We start from the raw sequence: 18,749 nt of genomic DNA, 5'->3' as shown, positions 1-18,749 counted from the left end.
CATCATCATCATCATCATCATCATTATTTGCACTACAGCCCATGTAGAGCCTTAGCCTTCACAACTACATCCTTCCACCCCTCTCGACATTCTGCTGTTCTTCTCCATCTTCTTACTTCGCAAATACTCCTCCACATCGTCAACCCACCGCTTTCTTGGTCTTCCTTGTAGTCTTCTTCCTCCGGGTTTGACTTCCAGCACCATTTTTGGCACCCTCCCTTCCGGCATTCTGCACACATGACCAGCCCATCTCAGCCTCATACTTTTCACAACAGATACAATACTGGTTTCCTCGAACAATCTTCCTAGTTCCTCTTTTGTTCTTATCCTCCATATTTCATTTTCCTTGATTTTCTTTTGAAACCTTTTTTTCCCATCTCTGTAGCAGACCTTCTCTTCTAGTCAATGTCCAAGCTTCGGCCCCATATGCCACTATTGGTCTTAAAACTGTTTCGTAAATTTTTAGATATTTTGTGTAAAGGTTTAGGAATTGGTGTATGTAATAAGCTACATGTGAATTACTTTGTCTCCTCTATATTTAAATTTCCAATAACATACTTACACAAATATATTAATGCAAAATTAATAAATACAACTAACAAAAATAAATTTTATGTTCAACTATTGTGAGTGTAGAAGAAAATAATGAATTGAAGGCTCTTCCTACTATTCACTAGGAAGACTTTCAGGAAAGCACAGGTGTTCGAATTTGTTTTCAAATACATAAAAAATAGTCTTACGAATCTAATAAAATTGAATCTTGTCATATAAATTTATGTTGATTGTCTGTCTCATTCTTAGATTAGCAATATTTCTCAATTCGAATTCTCGTTCTATTTCATTGAATTCAAAGTGTTCAATTTTCTAAAGGCTTTTCAATGGCCTAGTTGATTGCCATTCAATGGCCTTTTCAATGACCGGTTGCACAAAAACCGGTTAAATTTTAATCGTGATCAATTCCAAGGGAACCAATCAGAGAAGCTGTCTTATCAAAAAGGCCTTCTCTGATTGGTTCTCGTGAAATTAATCACGGTTAAAATTTAACCGGCTTCTGTGAAACCAAGCCTAGGGCTTGGAAATAGACTATAGAATATATAGAAATATATCAATAAAAAATTGCTTTATCGGTTTTTTCAGATAGTTTCTAGAAAAGGAAAGGTTGACGAGCGAAAGCCGTTGCTGGTTCTGTTCAGCGCAGATGCGATGCAGTGCATGTTTCAGAGTGCAGATGGCGCGTCAGCCAAGCCGCTCGAAGAAGCTCACTACCATTTCCTAAAAAAGCTCACACAGGTTAGTTTTCGTTTATTAGTTCATTTATAGTCAATCAGATCTGTCTTATTTCACAAATATTGTATAAATTTGTCTTCCCTCTAATATAAGGAAAATCTAATTATTCAGGACAAGTTAGATTATTATAATCTTGGAAAATCTCAATTAAAATATGTGTTTTCTTTCAGTGCATTAACATATGCTCGTGTAATAGTGTTGAAGCAAATGATGGGTGCTAACCTGAATGCGTCCATGTTTATTTGAGATTTATACAAAATTCAAGGATAAGTTTATGGAACAAGAGGAAGGAATAAAATATTTTGACTTCATTGCTGGGGACAGCAATGATCAATGATTGGTTACCATCAAAGGCACACAAAAAAGTGTAAAAATAATATTATCAAATGATTGAGATTTTTACTCAGCTCTTGAGAATTTTTGCTGTATTTTTCCACTATTACCCATTCTTCTGTGACAATTCCACAAGGCTTCATCCAGTGACAAAGTAGATGAAACGGATTTATTATATTATCCATTTTGAAATTTATTGTGCAAGAGAAGTAACGTAACGAATTTACAATTTAACCATATTACCAATGTAGTATTATGAGCTACATCTATCTATATTACCACATGACAAATTCAAAGGCATTTCCCAGATTATAAAAATCACTTGAAAATTGAATTAGGTTTATTTTTAAAAGTTACTTGAATCACGTTGCGAATTGAAGTAACACCGTATTACAGTAACTAACTTAGGTCATGGTTGAATTGAGGAGATTTACAACAGTTGATTGAAACAGTGACGTGGTCTTCGGTGCTCCATAACCTCAATGTAACCTTTTCTATCCTTAATACGGAGAAATTCCACAACATCTTTTTTTCTTTATGTAAACTTTTTTATTCTATTTGATTCTATTCTTTCCATGTTTGAATATTTTAAAGTTCAATTCTGATTCAATTTTGTCTCCATTAGTTTTTTTTCTGTTTGGCAGGTCCTGACCGGTCTAGGAATGCAGCTGTGCACGCTGTGGGGCAAGGAAGGCACTCCGGGGTGTCCGCCGAATTTCTCGATCTACCTGGAGGCGATTCTGACATTTTCGCGACATCCCTCATTGTCCGTGGCGCACTTTGCCAACACGCTGTGGCTGGCCTTCTTCAAGCACGACCACATCTCCAAGGACCCCATTCTTGTCAGCTTCATTCCAAAGTGGGTGCAAGCCAGTGGCCCTAAACTCATGAAGGTAGCATCTCATTCCTAGTTCAATCCATTTTGAACGAATGTCTACATGTATTGCTCTGTCAGGTGCGGGCCTGTGGTGGATTATTCAATATAACAATACGAACATGATAGCTGTTTTTTAACACATATACAGTCCGCCTACATATTAATAATTAAACAAGACCTATAACAGCTAGCATCCAATTTGGTGTTTTGATCTATGCATAATTCAATATAAAAAATTTGGAGATCACAATTTCAATAAAAATGAGACAAGACATCTAAAAATACAGGAAATGCTCTCAGTACGTGCTATGTTTGCTACTTGAAAACAATCTATTATTAGCTGCGACCTGCGATCTGTTTTTAGGTACTCTGACATCAGACCTGAGCCAGCCAGATCACTCGATATTATTATTTTTATTAATAAAATGTTCCTAAAATGCCCTTTCTAGACATATTACTAAACTGATACTTTATTAATATCGTTGCTCCCTTCATTATTTATGGATGAATACTTTCATTCATACTCTCATTTACTACACATTTATGCTCTCAAAAACTGTTATTCAATCACATTCATAAATCTTATGCGCTGTGCGATAGATATTGAAAAGTGTGATACATATGTTTCAATAAATCATTATGATAAAATGATTTTGTATTGTATGTGATGTGTCAAATCATTCAAAATCAATTTAGCAATAAAAATAGTAAGCTTGAATGTTAATTTTTAAATATGATTTTGTTGTCTTGGTGTGCAGGTTGTGTATAATAAAGCAGCTCGTGCCTCAGGTAGAAGTGATGATGTGGCTGCTTATGTGGCGCTGGATTGTGATTCCGAAGAAGAATTCAATGTGTTCTTTCATCGGGTCAGGGTCGATCTGTTGGATACCTTCAAACAGGTACGTTCCAAAATTTCTCTCCAAATTAACAATAATTGAACAATTACTGAACTAATCTGAGGAACGTGTATGTTAAACATAGAGGTTGCTATTAGCTATTAGATAGTTGTTGGTTTCTATGCTAGCATTAACTCATAGTGATTTTTATGTGGAATAGACTTAACCTCTTATTTATTGAAATACTCGTTATATTAATAAATCAATGATTGTCCTAATTGATGAACTATTCGATGATAAGGTATTGGTCTGTATGTGTGTGTGTGTATGAGTGTATGTGCGTCTGTGTACACAATATCTCATCTCCCAATTAACGGAATGACTTGAAATTTGGAGCATTTAAACATTAAGAGAAATGCCAAACCGTCGACTTGAATCTTAGACCTCACTTCGCTCGGTCAATAATAAACTACCGGGTTATCATAAAAGAATGGTGCGGTTTCAGTAATTCGTAGGAAGATTGTAGGGAAATTTTAAAATGTTATATTGGTATCTCTGAAAGCCTCTAACCCAAAAGTTTGTTTATAAGCTGTTCTAACATAAACATCAGTTCTTGTACTGTTAGCCCAGTCAATGAAGGTCCAAAAAAGCAGTTTCGATCCGAAAATTAAATAAAAGCTGAATTTCCCACCATCGATGGAACCCTCCCAGAGGGTCATTCTCCCAAAAGTCCCAAGAAATCTCCTTGGATCTTTCCGCCCCAGCCCCCTAAAACATGAAAAATGCAGGTAAACACGGGAAATCAATTAACTCTGTAACCATTGATCGGAAACAGTAATATTATATGCCATTCGATTCGTTACATTATGAACTACAATATTAGTTATATTCATTTTTCCAATAAAATTGAAAATTTTAATTCAGTTTTCTTGATAAAATAATATATATGTAAAAATTTAGGGGGTTTGTGATTTGATTTTTTTGTTTTCTTCGATTAACTTCGAAACAAGTGGTTTTAAAGGAGAATGAGTCAAATGATTAATGTAGCCACTCTCATTGCAAATCCAGTGATGTATATTGTTATGTATTTGTGATTCGATTTGACGCTTTGGAAGGGGAAACAGTCGACGCGAAACGGCGCGGCTGACTCTCTTAGCCATAGTAAACAGCAAACTGGAAATCAATTATCTCTGTAACCATTAATCGGAAAAAAATCTATCATATGTCATTCGATTCATTACATTATGGACTAAAATATTAGTTGTATTCATTTCCACAATAAATCCAACAGTTTCCTTGATAATATATATGTAAAAATTTAGGGGTTTTTCGATTTGATTTTTGTTTTCTCCGATTAACTTCGAAGCAAATAATCTAAAGAAAATTAGACAAATAATTTATGTAGCCACATTCATTGCAAATCCAGTGATGTATATTGTTATGTATTTGCGATTCGATTTGGCGCTTTGGAAGGGGAATCAATTATCTCTGTAACCATTAATCGGAAAAAAATCTATCATGTGTCATTTGATCCATTACATTATGGACTCTCTTCACCATAGTAAACAGTAAAATACAGTCGACGCGGCTGACTCCCTTCACCATAGTAAACAGAATAATACTGCTGTCTACATTGCATCTTATTCACACTATGGCGGTCGAAACAATCAATTTTGTCTATTGATTTGACATGCGATGAAACTAATTTTTCACATTTTAATTCTCTAAACTATCTAAAATCTTTTTGTTGTTATATATGTGCTAAATCATGCATTCTATGACAGACAAAGATATTGTTTGCAACCGATAAAATATTCATACTATTACATAATATAATACATATTTAAAATATGTGTGTATTATTTCTATGCTAAAATTTATCATAAGTTATGAATGTCAAAAACTGAGATAAATCATAGATTACATTAGTGTTAACAGTGGCAATTTCCTGAAAAATCATAGCGTGCAGTCTTTGCTGTTTTCAGTTAATATTCTCCAAGCCAGGTTGATAATATACCTTCAGTTGAGCCAAATATATATATGACGGCTGAGGCATAAAAAAATTTATACATTGGGTTTGTTGAGTTGAAACTTTCTATTATTCTCTCTGTAAAGTAGCTTATCTTCCGTTCTTACTAGTTGAATCTACATTATCTAGACAGTCCAATATGAAAATTCAGTAGATTCTAAAGATGAAAGCCATGCAAACATACAAATTAAGGAAGAGTAAGCATGCATAAAAGGTAGGAAAATCATGAAAGTTTTCCACATTTAACCACAAAGTACCCTACCGTATAAGATTAATTGAAAGATGATTCATCATCTTCTATTATTTTTGTTAACATATCGATTTTTCACCTCCACTCGCATCTTGTCATTCATTACACAAGGTTGGCAGAATCTTTTCTTTATGTCGATTAATGTTGATTGAAATTGATTTTGATTAGGGCACCAAAAGAATAGATCATTTTCTATTTGAAGCATTCAAATTAAATCTATTGAACATGATTTCTTATGACTTAGCATTCACATATTTAGTTGGGTGAAGCTATTTGAAAAATGAACCTGATTATCAATTTCATGGTTTTTATACCATTCTAGTTCATTGTGATCATTGAAGGGTTGAAGTGATGAGTTAGTTCAAGTGAATTCTAGTACACAAGTATATTGTGCTTATAATGGGCCCTTCTTTATTTTCTATCGATGTTTTGCTCCAGTAGAGAAAATTTAAAATGTTGGTTTTACATTTTATAAGCTTAATAAATAATATAAATTAACGGTAATATAAATTTGATAAGTCCGGTATTAAATTAATCGATGTTGATTTTCATTGTATCGCTTTGTATCAATGTTACTTGCACTGTTTACTATTCATCACTATTCTCTCAAGAATTAGTTTTTTATGAATTTCATGATCTGAGAATTGAAATCCAAATGCTATTTGGATGACGTTCACATTCAACTGATTTTTTTACAATAATATTGTTACGTTGAAGAGTGAAGCGATTCAATCTATTTGGAAGTAAAAGGAAATCACAGTGCGATTTGAACAGTGGATAGTAACTTTGAAATTCAGTTGCTCAATTCATTTCGGCTTGATACTATCATTTGTAATTTGAGTTGATCAGAAATATGCATTGAAAAACATCAATATCTGAAACTAGAGTTATCAAATTGTGTTACCTCTGACTCGTATGGAGAAGGCACACTTCAAATTAATATAATAAATTATGTGAGCAAACAACGAAATCTTGATTTTTATCATGAGCATGGTTAAATCAAGAAAATTGTAACAAAACAATAGACAAAATAAATTGTTTCGAGCGCCATAGTGTAAATGAGATGCAATGTAGACAGCAGTATTATTCTGTTTACTATGGTGAAGGGAGTCAGCCGCGTCGACTGTTTCCCCTTCCACAGCGTCAACTCAAATCGCAAATACATAACAATATACATCAATGAATTTGCAATGAATGTGGCTACAATAATTATTCGTCACATTGTTATTTAAAATTACTTGCTTCGAAGTTAATCGGAGAAAACAAAAAAATCAAATCGAAAAACCCCTAAATTTTTACATATATATTATTTTATCAAGAAAACTGTCAATTTTATTGAAAAAATGAATAGAACTAATATTGTAGTCCATAATGTAACGAATCGAATGACATATAATAGAACTGTTACCGATCAATGGGTACAGAGATAATTGATTTTCCGTGATTACCTGCATTTTCCAACTTTGAGGGGGGCTAGGGGGGAAAGCTCCAAGGGGATTTCTTGGGACTTTTGGGAGAATGACCCTCTGGGAGGGTTCTATCGATTGTAGAAGATTCAGCTTTTATTCAATTTTCGGATCGAAAAAACCTTTATTGACTGGGCTATGTTGTTGCGGTGAGTTTAGTGAGTTACTATGTTCTCGGTTAAAGATAAAGCAAAGTGTGTTTTATTGATGGCTGAATTAAAATCCGTTATTTTAGTTCAACATACGTTCCGACGTGAATTTGAAAGAGATCCACCGCACAAAAATAACATAACACGCTGGTTTAATCAATTTAAAGAAACCGGATCAGTTCAGAAACAGAAATCAACCGGCAGACCAAGTGTACCGGACGAAACGGTTGAACAAATTAGACAATCGGCAATTAGAAGTCCTGGGAAGTCCATCCCTCGTCGAAGCGTTGAATTAGGTATTCCGAAAACAACGGTTCACAAAGTTTTACATAAAAAAACGCAAATTACACGCTTATAAAATCCAGGTACTGCAGGAATTGAAACCCAATGATTGTGTAAACCGTTACAATTTCGCTGTTGAAATGTTGGACAGAATAAGTGAAAACGAATCATTTTTAGATGATATAATTTTTACAGACGAAGCTACTTTCCATGTGAGTGGATGTGTTAACCGACACAATTCACGAATATGGGGCTCTGAAAAGCCACACGCAATTGTTGAGAAACAACGTGATTCGCCTGAAGTTAATGTTTGGTGTGGTGTGATGAAAAATCGCGTAAAAACATGTCTTTTCTTCTTTGCTGAAAAAACAATTAATGGAGTTGCGTATCTCGACATGTTAATCAATTATTGCTTTCCTCAGCTAGATGAACTCGAAAACATTTATCAACTTCATTTCCAACAAGATGGTGCTCCCCCACACTTTAGTGCATTGGTCACAGACGCTTTGAACGGAAAATTTGGAGATCGATGGATAGGCCGACAAGGACCTATGCTGTGGCCTCCAAGGAGTCCAGACCTGACACCCTGTGATTTTTTCTTGTGGGGTTACATCAAAAACATTGTTTATTCACAAAAAAATCGTGACTTGAACCACTTAAAAAACAGGATTAATGGAGCAATGACAATCATAACCGAAGAAATGTTAGCGAATGTTTGGAGAGAAGTTGAATATCGTTTGGACATTTGTCGAGCAACTAAGGGCGCCCACATTGAAATTTATTGATTATGTAGAAAAACTGTTTGAGATGACAAATAAGATTAAAAAAAAACATTAATTGTAAGTAATTCTGTTTTTCTTTAAACAATGTTTGAAACCGCACCATTCTTTTATGATAACCCTGTATTGAATAACTATTTGTAGCTCAATGCCACATTCACTTTGCACAGGAAGATTTTTTTTTATTCTGCTGTTAAAGTTTTTCTGTTAGTTGATCATTTTCTTCTTGTTTTATCTTTTCTCCATTTACTATTACATGCACGGTTGCATGTACATATTATATTAAATTGATTGTGATCAAGTCCAGTGGCGGCTCGTCCTATGTGTTCAATGGTTCATTGAACCCCCAGAATTGAATCAACTTCCTATACAATGATGAATTTGCAACTCAAATAATTATTTTTTATTTCATATTCATGAAATTACATCACAACATTTTTCATCTACGTTAACTTAACGTCGATGTTTTGCGGCCGGTGCCTGAGCCTGAGAGCCCGGAGTGTCTTGCTTGAAACAGCACCGAAAGGCAGGACGAGACGGGTGGTGGTGGAAAGCAGTGTTCATTCCCCGATGTGAACCCAAAAACAGGGCTGGGTGAGGTAGTGGAACGAAGGAGAGGAATCGGTTTGCTAGCAGGATTTGGTTCACAATCCTGTCTGAACCAAGTTTGCACGAGTTCATCCGAGAGTAGCCGAACCTAGCCGAGGCAAGTGAAGCATTCGGTAAACCTCGGATACAGTGCCATCTTGAACTTGCTTATAACCAATAAATTTAAATTTGTTGGCAGTAAACAGTAAAAAAGCGGTAAACAAGAATTAGCCCAAGCGTGACAGTTTTGAGGTTATACGGTATGGTTTCGGGTATACACTGTATACAGTTATGATAGATTTCACTGCATTTTTCGTTATATAAATTTGTTTTGCGTGTAGAATAATATAGTATTTTTTAGTGTGTTTTGTGTATTCGTGATTATTTCTAGTGTGTCCATTTTCTTTTAGTGATAGTGTGAATATAATTTATTGTGTTACCGTAACAGCATTTTGATGAAGAAATATGAATAAGGTTCAGTATTTGTTAAATACAAACATTATTAATATTGAGGATAGGTGTAAAATAAATCATAATGGTAGACCAACTCCCGAAGTAAAAATCAAACAAGAAAAATATGAACAGGACAAAAAATTTATATTTGTAGAAAATATGCTCAATCTTTGGGGTGCAATTCCTTGAAATTATTATTCACCTTTACACTTGATTATGCTCAATACTCTATATCCTCTTGACCTTTCTCCCTAATAGATCATGAGGTTGAACCCCCAAGCTAGAAGATCACGAGCCGCTACTGATCAAGTCACGTATTAATAATGCCATCCAACTTTCATCCGTTTCGTTCATTGGTTCTCGTGACGTCACTTGATCATGGTTAAATGTTATAGAATATAAATGCTACTAGAATATAGTTTGTGACCTCGTCGATTGCCAATTAGATCTGATAATACTGTAGATATTATCTACATTTTTCTTTCTCAATCATTCTATGATTATGTCTGTGGGTAGATGACACAAGCTGATAAGTCATGATTTGTAAACTTTTCAGGAGAGCAATTTGAAAGTTTGGCATAGCTGCAAACATTATCTATAATATTTTTTCTTACCCATTTTACACTAATATAATCAGCTGATCCTCGACTATTTAAATAGTCTTACCCATTTTACACTAATATAATCAGCTGATCCTCGACTATTTAAATAGAAAATATCAAGGGATAAAACAATTTATTTAAATTAACTATTGAGAATTTTTGCAAGTGATGTCAGAGATATCATGTTTTGCCATCTGCCAAATGTTTCAAATCACAATGTAACAGTATAGGGAATATCTTAAAAATCGATTTTATAGAAATTTGAATATATTTTTTAAAAATTAATTGATATTATTTACAAGTATTGATCAAGTTAACCAAACTTGAACTGTTTGCAAAGTTGTATGGGTTATGTAGTTCTCAATATGGGTTATTGATTTTCAGATTTTATAATAGCCTACCAGTACATACACTTATCAAATTTTGTCATCTTTTGATAATTGGATTATAATACAAACCGGTAGAAGAGTGTTGAGATATATGTACTTATCAATATTTGTCAACTTGGGGTTTGGAAGAAAATGCAGTATCAGGCTTAAGCAAGGTCTATATCTCAGCTATTTAAAAAGGTACAACATATTTAGTTGTACCATCTTATAGATCTAATTTTTCTGAACACAACCATATGCATAACTCAATATGGTCAAAAATGTGACTTATCAACTTGTGTCATCTACCACAGATGTGTTCATGTTACTTATGAATAAAATAAAATTAATATGGCCATTTCAGTTTTTCCATAATATTGTTTGCCTCAAAATAATTATCTAGTATTTGTAAATGTTTGTAGGCGACGTTAGTTGCACCGCTGGTAACATACAGATACGTGCAAGATTGGTTGGTGATGATGCTGCAGAAAACAATGAGCACACCGACAGATGCCAGTCAATTTGTCACTGTTCAGTCGCCTTCGTTCATGGAGTGGGATGCATTGACGCTGGTAATTATCTATCTATTCAAATCACTTGATAAATCCAGTCGACCACACTAAACAATCCATTCAATATTAATGGCTATTATGTTTTATATTGAGGTATGTTTGTATTGGGGCATGACTGATTCGAAATCAAATCAAGTTTCATTTATTAAAACAAACGTTTTACAATGCTATAATTATATGACTCATATAAAAATACTATTCACAGTTCACAATATAAGGATTTAAGCTCTATTGATTGTCTGCGTTCTTTAACCCCAACAAGGCTTTAAAAAAATGGTTTACTACTGATTACTGCTTGTAAGACAGTACTGCATATTATTAGAATGTAAAATCAAAACTTCTTAGTTATGCAAAGACATTGAAAAAACTATTTTTTGTTGTTACATTCAAATGACAAACAGTTGACTGGCTGTAACATCCGTGTTGTAAACTTTATCAAAGATCTTTGACCGAACATTTATTTGGTCGAATAATGTACGTTAAATGGGAACTTCACTACTTGTATAATAAACACCTTGTAATCATTATATAAGCTTAGACTAATCGTCTAAGGCTGGCCACTAACGGTAGAACGTGCATTATAAACACGCATGATACACATTCCGTCACACATTGTTGTGACATCACAGCGAAAGTCTTCTAGCAAAATTTTTTGAGGTTGAGTTTTTTGAATCTCCGATTTTCTGTTGTTTATTTTTTCTTCGCTGCTCAATTTGGCCTTAAATTATTTTTCTATCATTATAATTATTTGTAATTTTCCAGGATTTATTTATTGTTATTGTTTGTTCATTTCATGTTAGAAGCCTCTCGCTAATGACAAAATGCATGATGAACATGTGTGTGTGTGCATGATAAACATGTCCTACCGTTAGTGGCCAGCCTAAGCGGAAAGTAAAAACCGTAAATTGTTTATTACTTTTTAATTTTTCATCTTTTTTTCTCTGTCCAAATAGTTTGAAATATGACTAATCGTGTACTAATAATAATAAATGATTAAATGTGTGACAGGCTCTGGACAGTGTGCTGAGCAAGATCCTGATGTGCGTGGAGCGTCCGCCAGTAGGCAACGGCCTACAACTGCTCGACCTCTGCCTGGCCTTCGAACCGATCGACCCCCTCATTCTCTCCTCGCTACTCTCCTGCATATCGGCGCTCTTCGTCTTCCTTAGCATGGCGCCGCCCGAAACATCCAGTGTAAGTTTTCCATCCAACCTACTAAGTTTTTTTGCAGTTCGAGTATTCAATTCGGTTATCTTCGGTTTCTAAATATATTTTTACATTTAACCGTTCACTATTGTGCTGATTCGTTAAAAAGTAACAAATGAATAAGTAAATAGGCATAACTGAAATGGAATAAAATTTTATATCGTGGATTTCGCAGTGTCATAATTATGTCTACCATGATAGTATACAGAGTGTTTCCGAACTCCCTACCAATATTCTAAGGCATACATTTATTCAACTTAACACAATAGGAAACTGTGTCCTGATAAAACATACTGGTATTCAATAATAATTGTTTATTGTATAATTTTTACTCGATAATTTTTTTTTCATCTTGCTGAGCTGTGTGTTTTTGTTATCTTGTTGCTTGTGATTGTAAATATTTAGAATTTGAAACTATACACCCTTGGAAGGTTTTATTATAAAAATCAAATCTTGTAGATTTGGACATTTTATCCAATAGTTTATATTAGAAACAAAAATCCGTAAATTTTTATTTTTTCTTGAGAAAAGCAAGCTTGAATACACGTAATGGTTGTGTTGTAGGGCTACCTGTTGCGTGTGCTAGACAAGATCTTTGCGTCGCTGGTGTTCACACAGGGCGGCGACCAGGACAAGTGGACGCAGTCGCGCTCAGTCAAGAATGTGCGTCGCCACGCCGCCTCGCTCATGGTCAAGATCGGCCACAAGTATCCCCTCCTTCTCCTCCCCATCTTCGACCGGGTCTGCACCATTGTTTCCTCGCTCGAGCCCAAGCTGTCCAAAATGGAGTACATCTGCTTGCAGGTTACCATCTTATTCAATCACTAATGAATTATCACCTAAAAATTATGATTACCCAATTATTACCTAAAAATAATTATTACTTACAAGCCGCTATCCTGTACAAAGCCTGAACAATTAATTGGTTAAAAATTATATTCCAACAAAATTAGAATATAAAAAGTTGAGTTTTACTAGTAAAAACGCATTATTATAAAAAAATATTATGGGCCTGAGAAAAGGAGCTGAAATATGTCCATGTTGCTCAGGGCAAAACTCACACTAGATCGGGCACTGGGATTTTATTTATAGAAAGGAACATTTTTTTTACAACACTCTTGATGGATAATAGGAAAATATTTACGTAATTTTACGATCTAAATCGTTTCATATTGAAAACAGAATTATGTCCCAACGATAGTAATATGACTTGTGTTGGGGTTGTTGAGGATAATGATTGAATGTCAAGATCGTTTTTTTATTCCATTTTCACGACCATACTTGGGTGTTGTATCATTTTGAAATCAAAAATTATTTACCATTATTTTTACAGTACAAAAATAATGACGCATTAAATCCGTTTTTTTTTTCAAATTCAGTATGAATTTATATAAACCGCTCTACAATAATATGGGTTGAATTTATGTCCTCCCTGATTTTTATCATTTTTAACGATATGAAGAGATCGAATTTGACCAGATACAATATTTAGCCAACTAGCCTATTCATAGAAAGGGGTTTTAGACTAACTTATAGGTTAGGGTGTTAACTTCATCAATTTCTATCATCATGTTTGAGGAAAAACTATTAAAACTGTAGGGAAAAAATGAAAAACTATAGAGTTCATAATCAAAATGATTTTCACTCAAACACATATCATTATAGTGGGGTATTATAATTTAGGACTAAATTTATTATTAGTAACCTTTTTTATATGTGTATTATGATAAATTATGTATAAGTATTTGTAAATCAACTAACTCCTCTGAATGCAAATCATTGGCATTCACAGAACTTATTATTATTTATAATTGAGGTAGTTAAATTATTAAAAACCATAACCATTTGAAGATCACTACTCTGCTTACCCTGTTTCAAAAAATAGATTTTCACATTTGTTTGAACGAATAGGAAGCGTTGTTGCTGATCAGCAATCACTTCTGTGAGTACGACAGAGAGAGCAACTTTGTGGGCGAGGTGCTGCGACCAGTGAGCGGTCAGTGGATATCGATGGCCAAGGAGGCATTTTGCAGTCCTCAGCAGTTCATGTCGTTCGTCGGACTCGACAAGCCACCGGTCGAGCCGTCCGCCGAAGACATCTACGGACAAAACCGGGCGCAGGTTGGTCGGATTCACTTAAATGTGTCTGCATTGAGTGGCAAAATTGATGTTTTTATAAAGGTTAAATAAATCGTATTGTATCAAACTTGTCATTTAGATGAAGCACGCTGCATACGGGGGGGGGGACAATAGTAGCTCCCTCTCGCTGTCGCGGGAACACGGAATTGGAAACGTCATGTACATTTGAGTTGCGACATTTCCAATTCCGCGTTCCGCCGCAGCTAGTTTATTCTTCTATTGTTGTTGTGTGCAGGCTGCTAAAGAACGTTATGTAGGCTACTGCTGCAAAGTGATAAAGATGTATTAATCACATTATTGTTAGTTTATTACGAATTCATAAAATGGTTCAAGTTGAAGGTATGAAAGTCTGGAAACCTTTCAAAAGAAACTAAAGGAAGGGGTGAAATAGGATTATAGGGGAAGAATATCATATTCATATAAGAACTAAAGATATGGAAACTGATGATACCAGTTTCCAGTACCAGATATCAATAGTTTCCAGTTTCTGGTTTCTAGATACCAGTTTCCGTATTTTACTGTATTATAATGAAAAATAGGATTATAGGGGAAAATATATTTATATAAGATGTAAAGATATAGAAATCTTTTAGAGAAGCAAACTAAAAAGGATTTTGAGATGGTGAACAGAACGAAGTTTGGGAAACACTTGAAACAAAACATGAGAACTATAATATCCCTCCTGAAGAATATAACAAATCTCTTTAAAAAAAATGTATTAATTTTCGTAGAACAAAGTCTGGAAAACATTTTGAAAAAACATAATTTTACCACTCCAATCTACTGAAGAGTATAACAATTGACTAGAAATAATGGAGTTGGATTGTTCAATTTCAGATAATCTGCTGCGTGAACGTGCTGCAAGCGGTGGTGAAGCGGTGCGTGTGGCCGGATGACCCGGACCGAGCGCAGAGGGGGGGATTCGTGGTGGCCCGCACCGAGGCCTGGAATCCCATCTACAGGAATCCGGCAACACCACACTTCTTGCCCCTCTTTCCCGGACTGCTCACCCTAATCCAATGCTTCAACTCGTTGTGGACGCCTCCGGCTCTCGCACTATTATCCGAGGTACTTCGGAGTTTCATTAATTACTTTTCTTAAATTGGGTTCATTGGGATTTTTTGTGATTATCTGATCTGATGTTCCTTACAAAAATACTTTTTCACAAAATGGAGTAAAACTGAATGATAATAATAATGTTCTCCAGAAAAATGCTTCTTGACAAATATTTAAGAATGGAAAATGGGCGTGAGCGTGCTTGGACTGTGGTCAGGTAGTGTAGTGATAAATGAGCAATCATTATTGGCCATCACCATTGATCTGTGCTATCAAAAACATCCAGGTGGCCCTTTGTTTTTTTCTCTCTCTTAGAAAAGGACACTTTGTATACAGTAAAGGCAGTCATTTAAACGTATAAATGCCGTTTGCACAGTTTCAGTTTAAACTAAATTTCATTTTAAACTGGATTAATTCCATATCAAGTCTCGTTTGTTATAATGTGGCTCATTTTGAGATTAAGCCACCAGCTGATTAAATTCAGTTTAAGCTTTGACTGAGCAAACACAGCCCTAAAGGTTGTATAGTAACATAGTGGAGCCTCAAAGGTAGAGCTATTAGAGAAGGTAACTGAGAGTGCTGAAAATAATGCATATACTATAACTGAATGTCTTTGTTTCCTTCTACCTTTACTCTACCTTCGCCACTCCATTATGCTCCGACACATTTCAATACTTTTCAACACTCTCAGCTGCCTTCTCCGTTATCCTTTACCTTCACTGATCCACTGTTTTTTGGCCCTAACCTTTATACAACACGATTTTGCCGTAACCAACTATTCTTGTGAAAATTTGAGGTGAATTTACATTTAAAACAACTCTAATCTTGTATTTTTTCAACTCACTAGTACATGAACTCTGATAAATCGATTCAGACTCTTTTTCGCACACAGTTACCAAAGCTCATGTGAAGAATATTCATTCTCTGTATTTTTGTTACTATTATTCCAAAATGTTTGTATCATCGAATAGGGAATAAATAAATTGAAGAAAAACCTACTGATTTTGTATTTTAATAGATGTACATGAATTATGAAAGTTATGGGTTTGCAGGGCTACAAGAGCGCATACGACATGCTGGAAGTGGACCGCAACAACCTGCTTGGCATAACGACGCAGTCGCAGTCGGCTGCGGACTGCCTGGACTGGACGCAGCCGCCAAAGACGCCCATCCACCGCATTCAGAACTTCATGACAGCCGTTCATGACACCTCCTATCACGTGCTGGGAGCCGCCTTCCAGTCGATCGGCCGCGACCTCTACCAGCTGCCCAATCTGGCCACCACCCTACTCAACACTGTATTCTCCAATTTAGATGTGAGTAAATCACCAATCCAATCTGTGTTTGAGAGTCCCAAGAAAGGTGTAACAGCTAAATATCATAGATTATAACGAAATTTGCAACAAAAAATTGCCAGTAAAATTTTCTTATATCAAACTTAGTTTTCGACATATATAGATTTTTCGAAAAATGTCAATAACTTTAAAACTATCTGTCAAAATCTAATTCTAATGATATGGTTGGAAAGAGGAAAAAGTTTCAAACAATATTCATATAATGTATTCCTTTGTTTGACGTTTTGAAACATTTTATGAGCGTTCAAACTGTTAGAAATTAGGATTTGAACTCGACAAATGTACATTCTTCAACTTTGAGCGCTCATAAAAAGGTCAAAAACGTCAACAAAGGAACACATCTTTATCTTATTGGAAATTTCTTCTTCTTCCCAACCATATTCTTAAAATTTTATTTTGACTGATAGTTTTCTAGTTGTAGCTATGCTATTTTAAAATATTGAAAAGTCGATCTTCTATCTCGAAAAGTAAGGTTGATATAAGAAAATCATGTAGAATTTATGGTCTCGCCTGTTACACATTTCGTGGGACAACCTGTACATTTGATGCATCCAATATTAAAGTCTGTTTTGGCCGTTTTCACAGTTAACGACCCGACACGAAAGGAAGCTCTCCGATTGGACGATTTTCAATACTCAACCAATCGGAGAGCTTCCTGTCCTGTCATGTCTTGCCGTGCCCTCGATGAATTTGTAAGTGTAAAAACGGCTATTGGCTGACACAATCCATTTTCAAGTCTTCTTGCTGAAGAATTTCGATAGATGGATGTTTTTGTGTTGCTAATACGCAAAAGTCAATTTTTCTCAATAGTAAGTAGTCCAGTCACTATACACATTGGTGCATGCAATTTATATTGTAGTTCTGATTTTTTAATATACAGTGCGTTCGGGAAGTCGCTGTGCAGTGGAATTGTGACTAGGGAAAAATGAAAATATGTATAAAGAAATGACTAAGCATTTCAAAAAAAAAAAAAAAAATCAATACCTTAATAACTTTTTTAAACCATACCTTAATACATGATTACATTGTTTATAAAAGGTGTTCGGAATGACCTCCGTTGACATCAATACAGCATTGCACTCGTTTCATTTTGTTTGCAAACACCTTACGCAGCTGAAGAACAGTGATTTCGCTAATGTATGCCGTTATTGCGGCTTTAAGTTCGTCAATCGTGTGTGGTCTGTTGCGATACACTGTTTGTTTTGCACAGCGCTACCAACCTAACCGTGAAACTATTCCCGTCATGTTACTTGGTGCACAGGGACTTTCCGAACGCACAGTATTATTTGGGTACATGAGAGAGGACCAGAACCAATTTCTTCATGCAAAATTTCCTTGTGCTAGATACAGGGTGGCCCAAAAACCTCGTATTTTCGGCTCATTTTCCAGTTTCCAGCTATTTCTTCTGCCAAATCTCGTAATCGGACAGAAAAATTTGCTTTCACCTTTTTTCTAGAATACGAAATTCTGAATAAAATGAGATCATTCGGAACTCTCTATCTCCAATGAGTACTGAGTTATGATTTTCCATAAATGAGTGGAATTTGAAGAAAAAATAAATTTTGATGAATTTTAGTTTTTGATCAACAATATCTTCCGATCGTTAGCATTTAGATGTATAATTCAAAATCCCCCTGGGCGTATTTTTGTGCTCTACAATCTGAGATCAGGTAAGCGCTCTATATCATAGATTTCCAGGTACACCTGACAACAATGCTCCTTGTATTATGAAAAACACCTAATTTCCAGCTTCAACCATCATCACCAACTACATAGTATTCACATTGATATTTCGCACAATGACATAAGTTCATAAGATTATGTTCTATGAGAATCACCCGATAGATGCACTTCATTTCAGTATTTCCTAGTGGAGAGACGCGCTTAAGGACACCTCAAGGATAAAAATTTTAAACACTTATAACTTCTGACACAATGCTCAGATTTAATCATGCTGCACTTCATTCTTCTTGGCTCGTCAAGGCGGTCCAAAAACATGCATCATAAGTCAAATTTTGTCGAAAAGTGGAAAATGTATTGTTGAGTGTACTAAAGCCCATATATTCCAATACACAAAAAAATGACCAATTTATATATTCAAAGCTGCATGTATTTTGAAATG

The 18,749-nt window shown here is 35.0% G+C and overlaps 1 protein-coding gene across 2 annotated transcripts in view; it reads left to right on the top strand.

The window, feature by feature from the left end:
• The window catches only part of LOC111062009 (exportin-5-like), a 47,352-nt gene that overhangs the window by 8,664 nt on the left and 19,939 nt on the right, over positions 1–18,749 (top strand). For both annotated transcript variants that reach the window (XM_039424094.1, XM_039424095.1), the window contains exons 7-15: positions 1,138–1,290; positions 2,265–2,513; positions 3,256–3,396; positions 10,722–10,871; positions 11,880–12,065; positions 12,642–12,881; positions 13,989–14,198; positions 15,054–15,284; positions 16,325–16,588. In XM_039424094.1, coding sequence (XP_039280028.1) covers positions 1,138–1,290; positions 2,265–2,513; positions 3,256–3,396; positions 10,722–10,871; positions 11,880–12,065; positions 12,642–12,881; positions 13,989–14,198; positions 15,054–15,284; positions 16,325–16,588 — 1,824 coding nt within the window. The remainder of the gene's footprint in view (positions 1–1,137; positions 1,291–2,264; positions 2,514–3,255; positions 3,397–10,721; positions 10,872–11,879; positions 12,066–12,641; positions 12,882–13,988; positions 14,199–15,053; positions 15,285–16,324; positions 16,589–18,749) is intronic.

Source organism: Nilaparvata lugens, chromosome 3, assembly GCF_014356525.2.
Source record: "Nilaparvata lugens isolate BPH chromosome 3, ASM1435652v1, whole genome shotgun sequence".
In the NCBI taxonomy this organism is placed as follows: domain Eukaryota; kingdom Metazoa; phylum Arthropoda; class Insecta; order Hemiptera; family Delphacidae; genus Nilaparvata; species Nilaparvata lugens.
The sequence above is the reverse complement of the archived record's forward strand: the minus strand, read 5'-3'. Positions and strand labels throughout refer to the sequence as shown.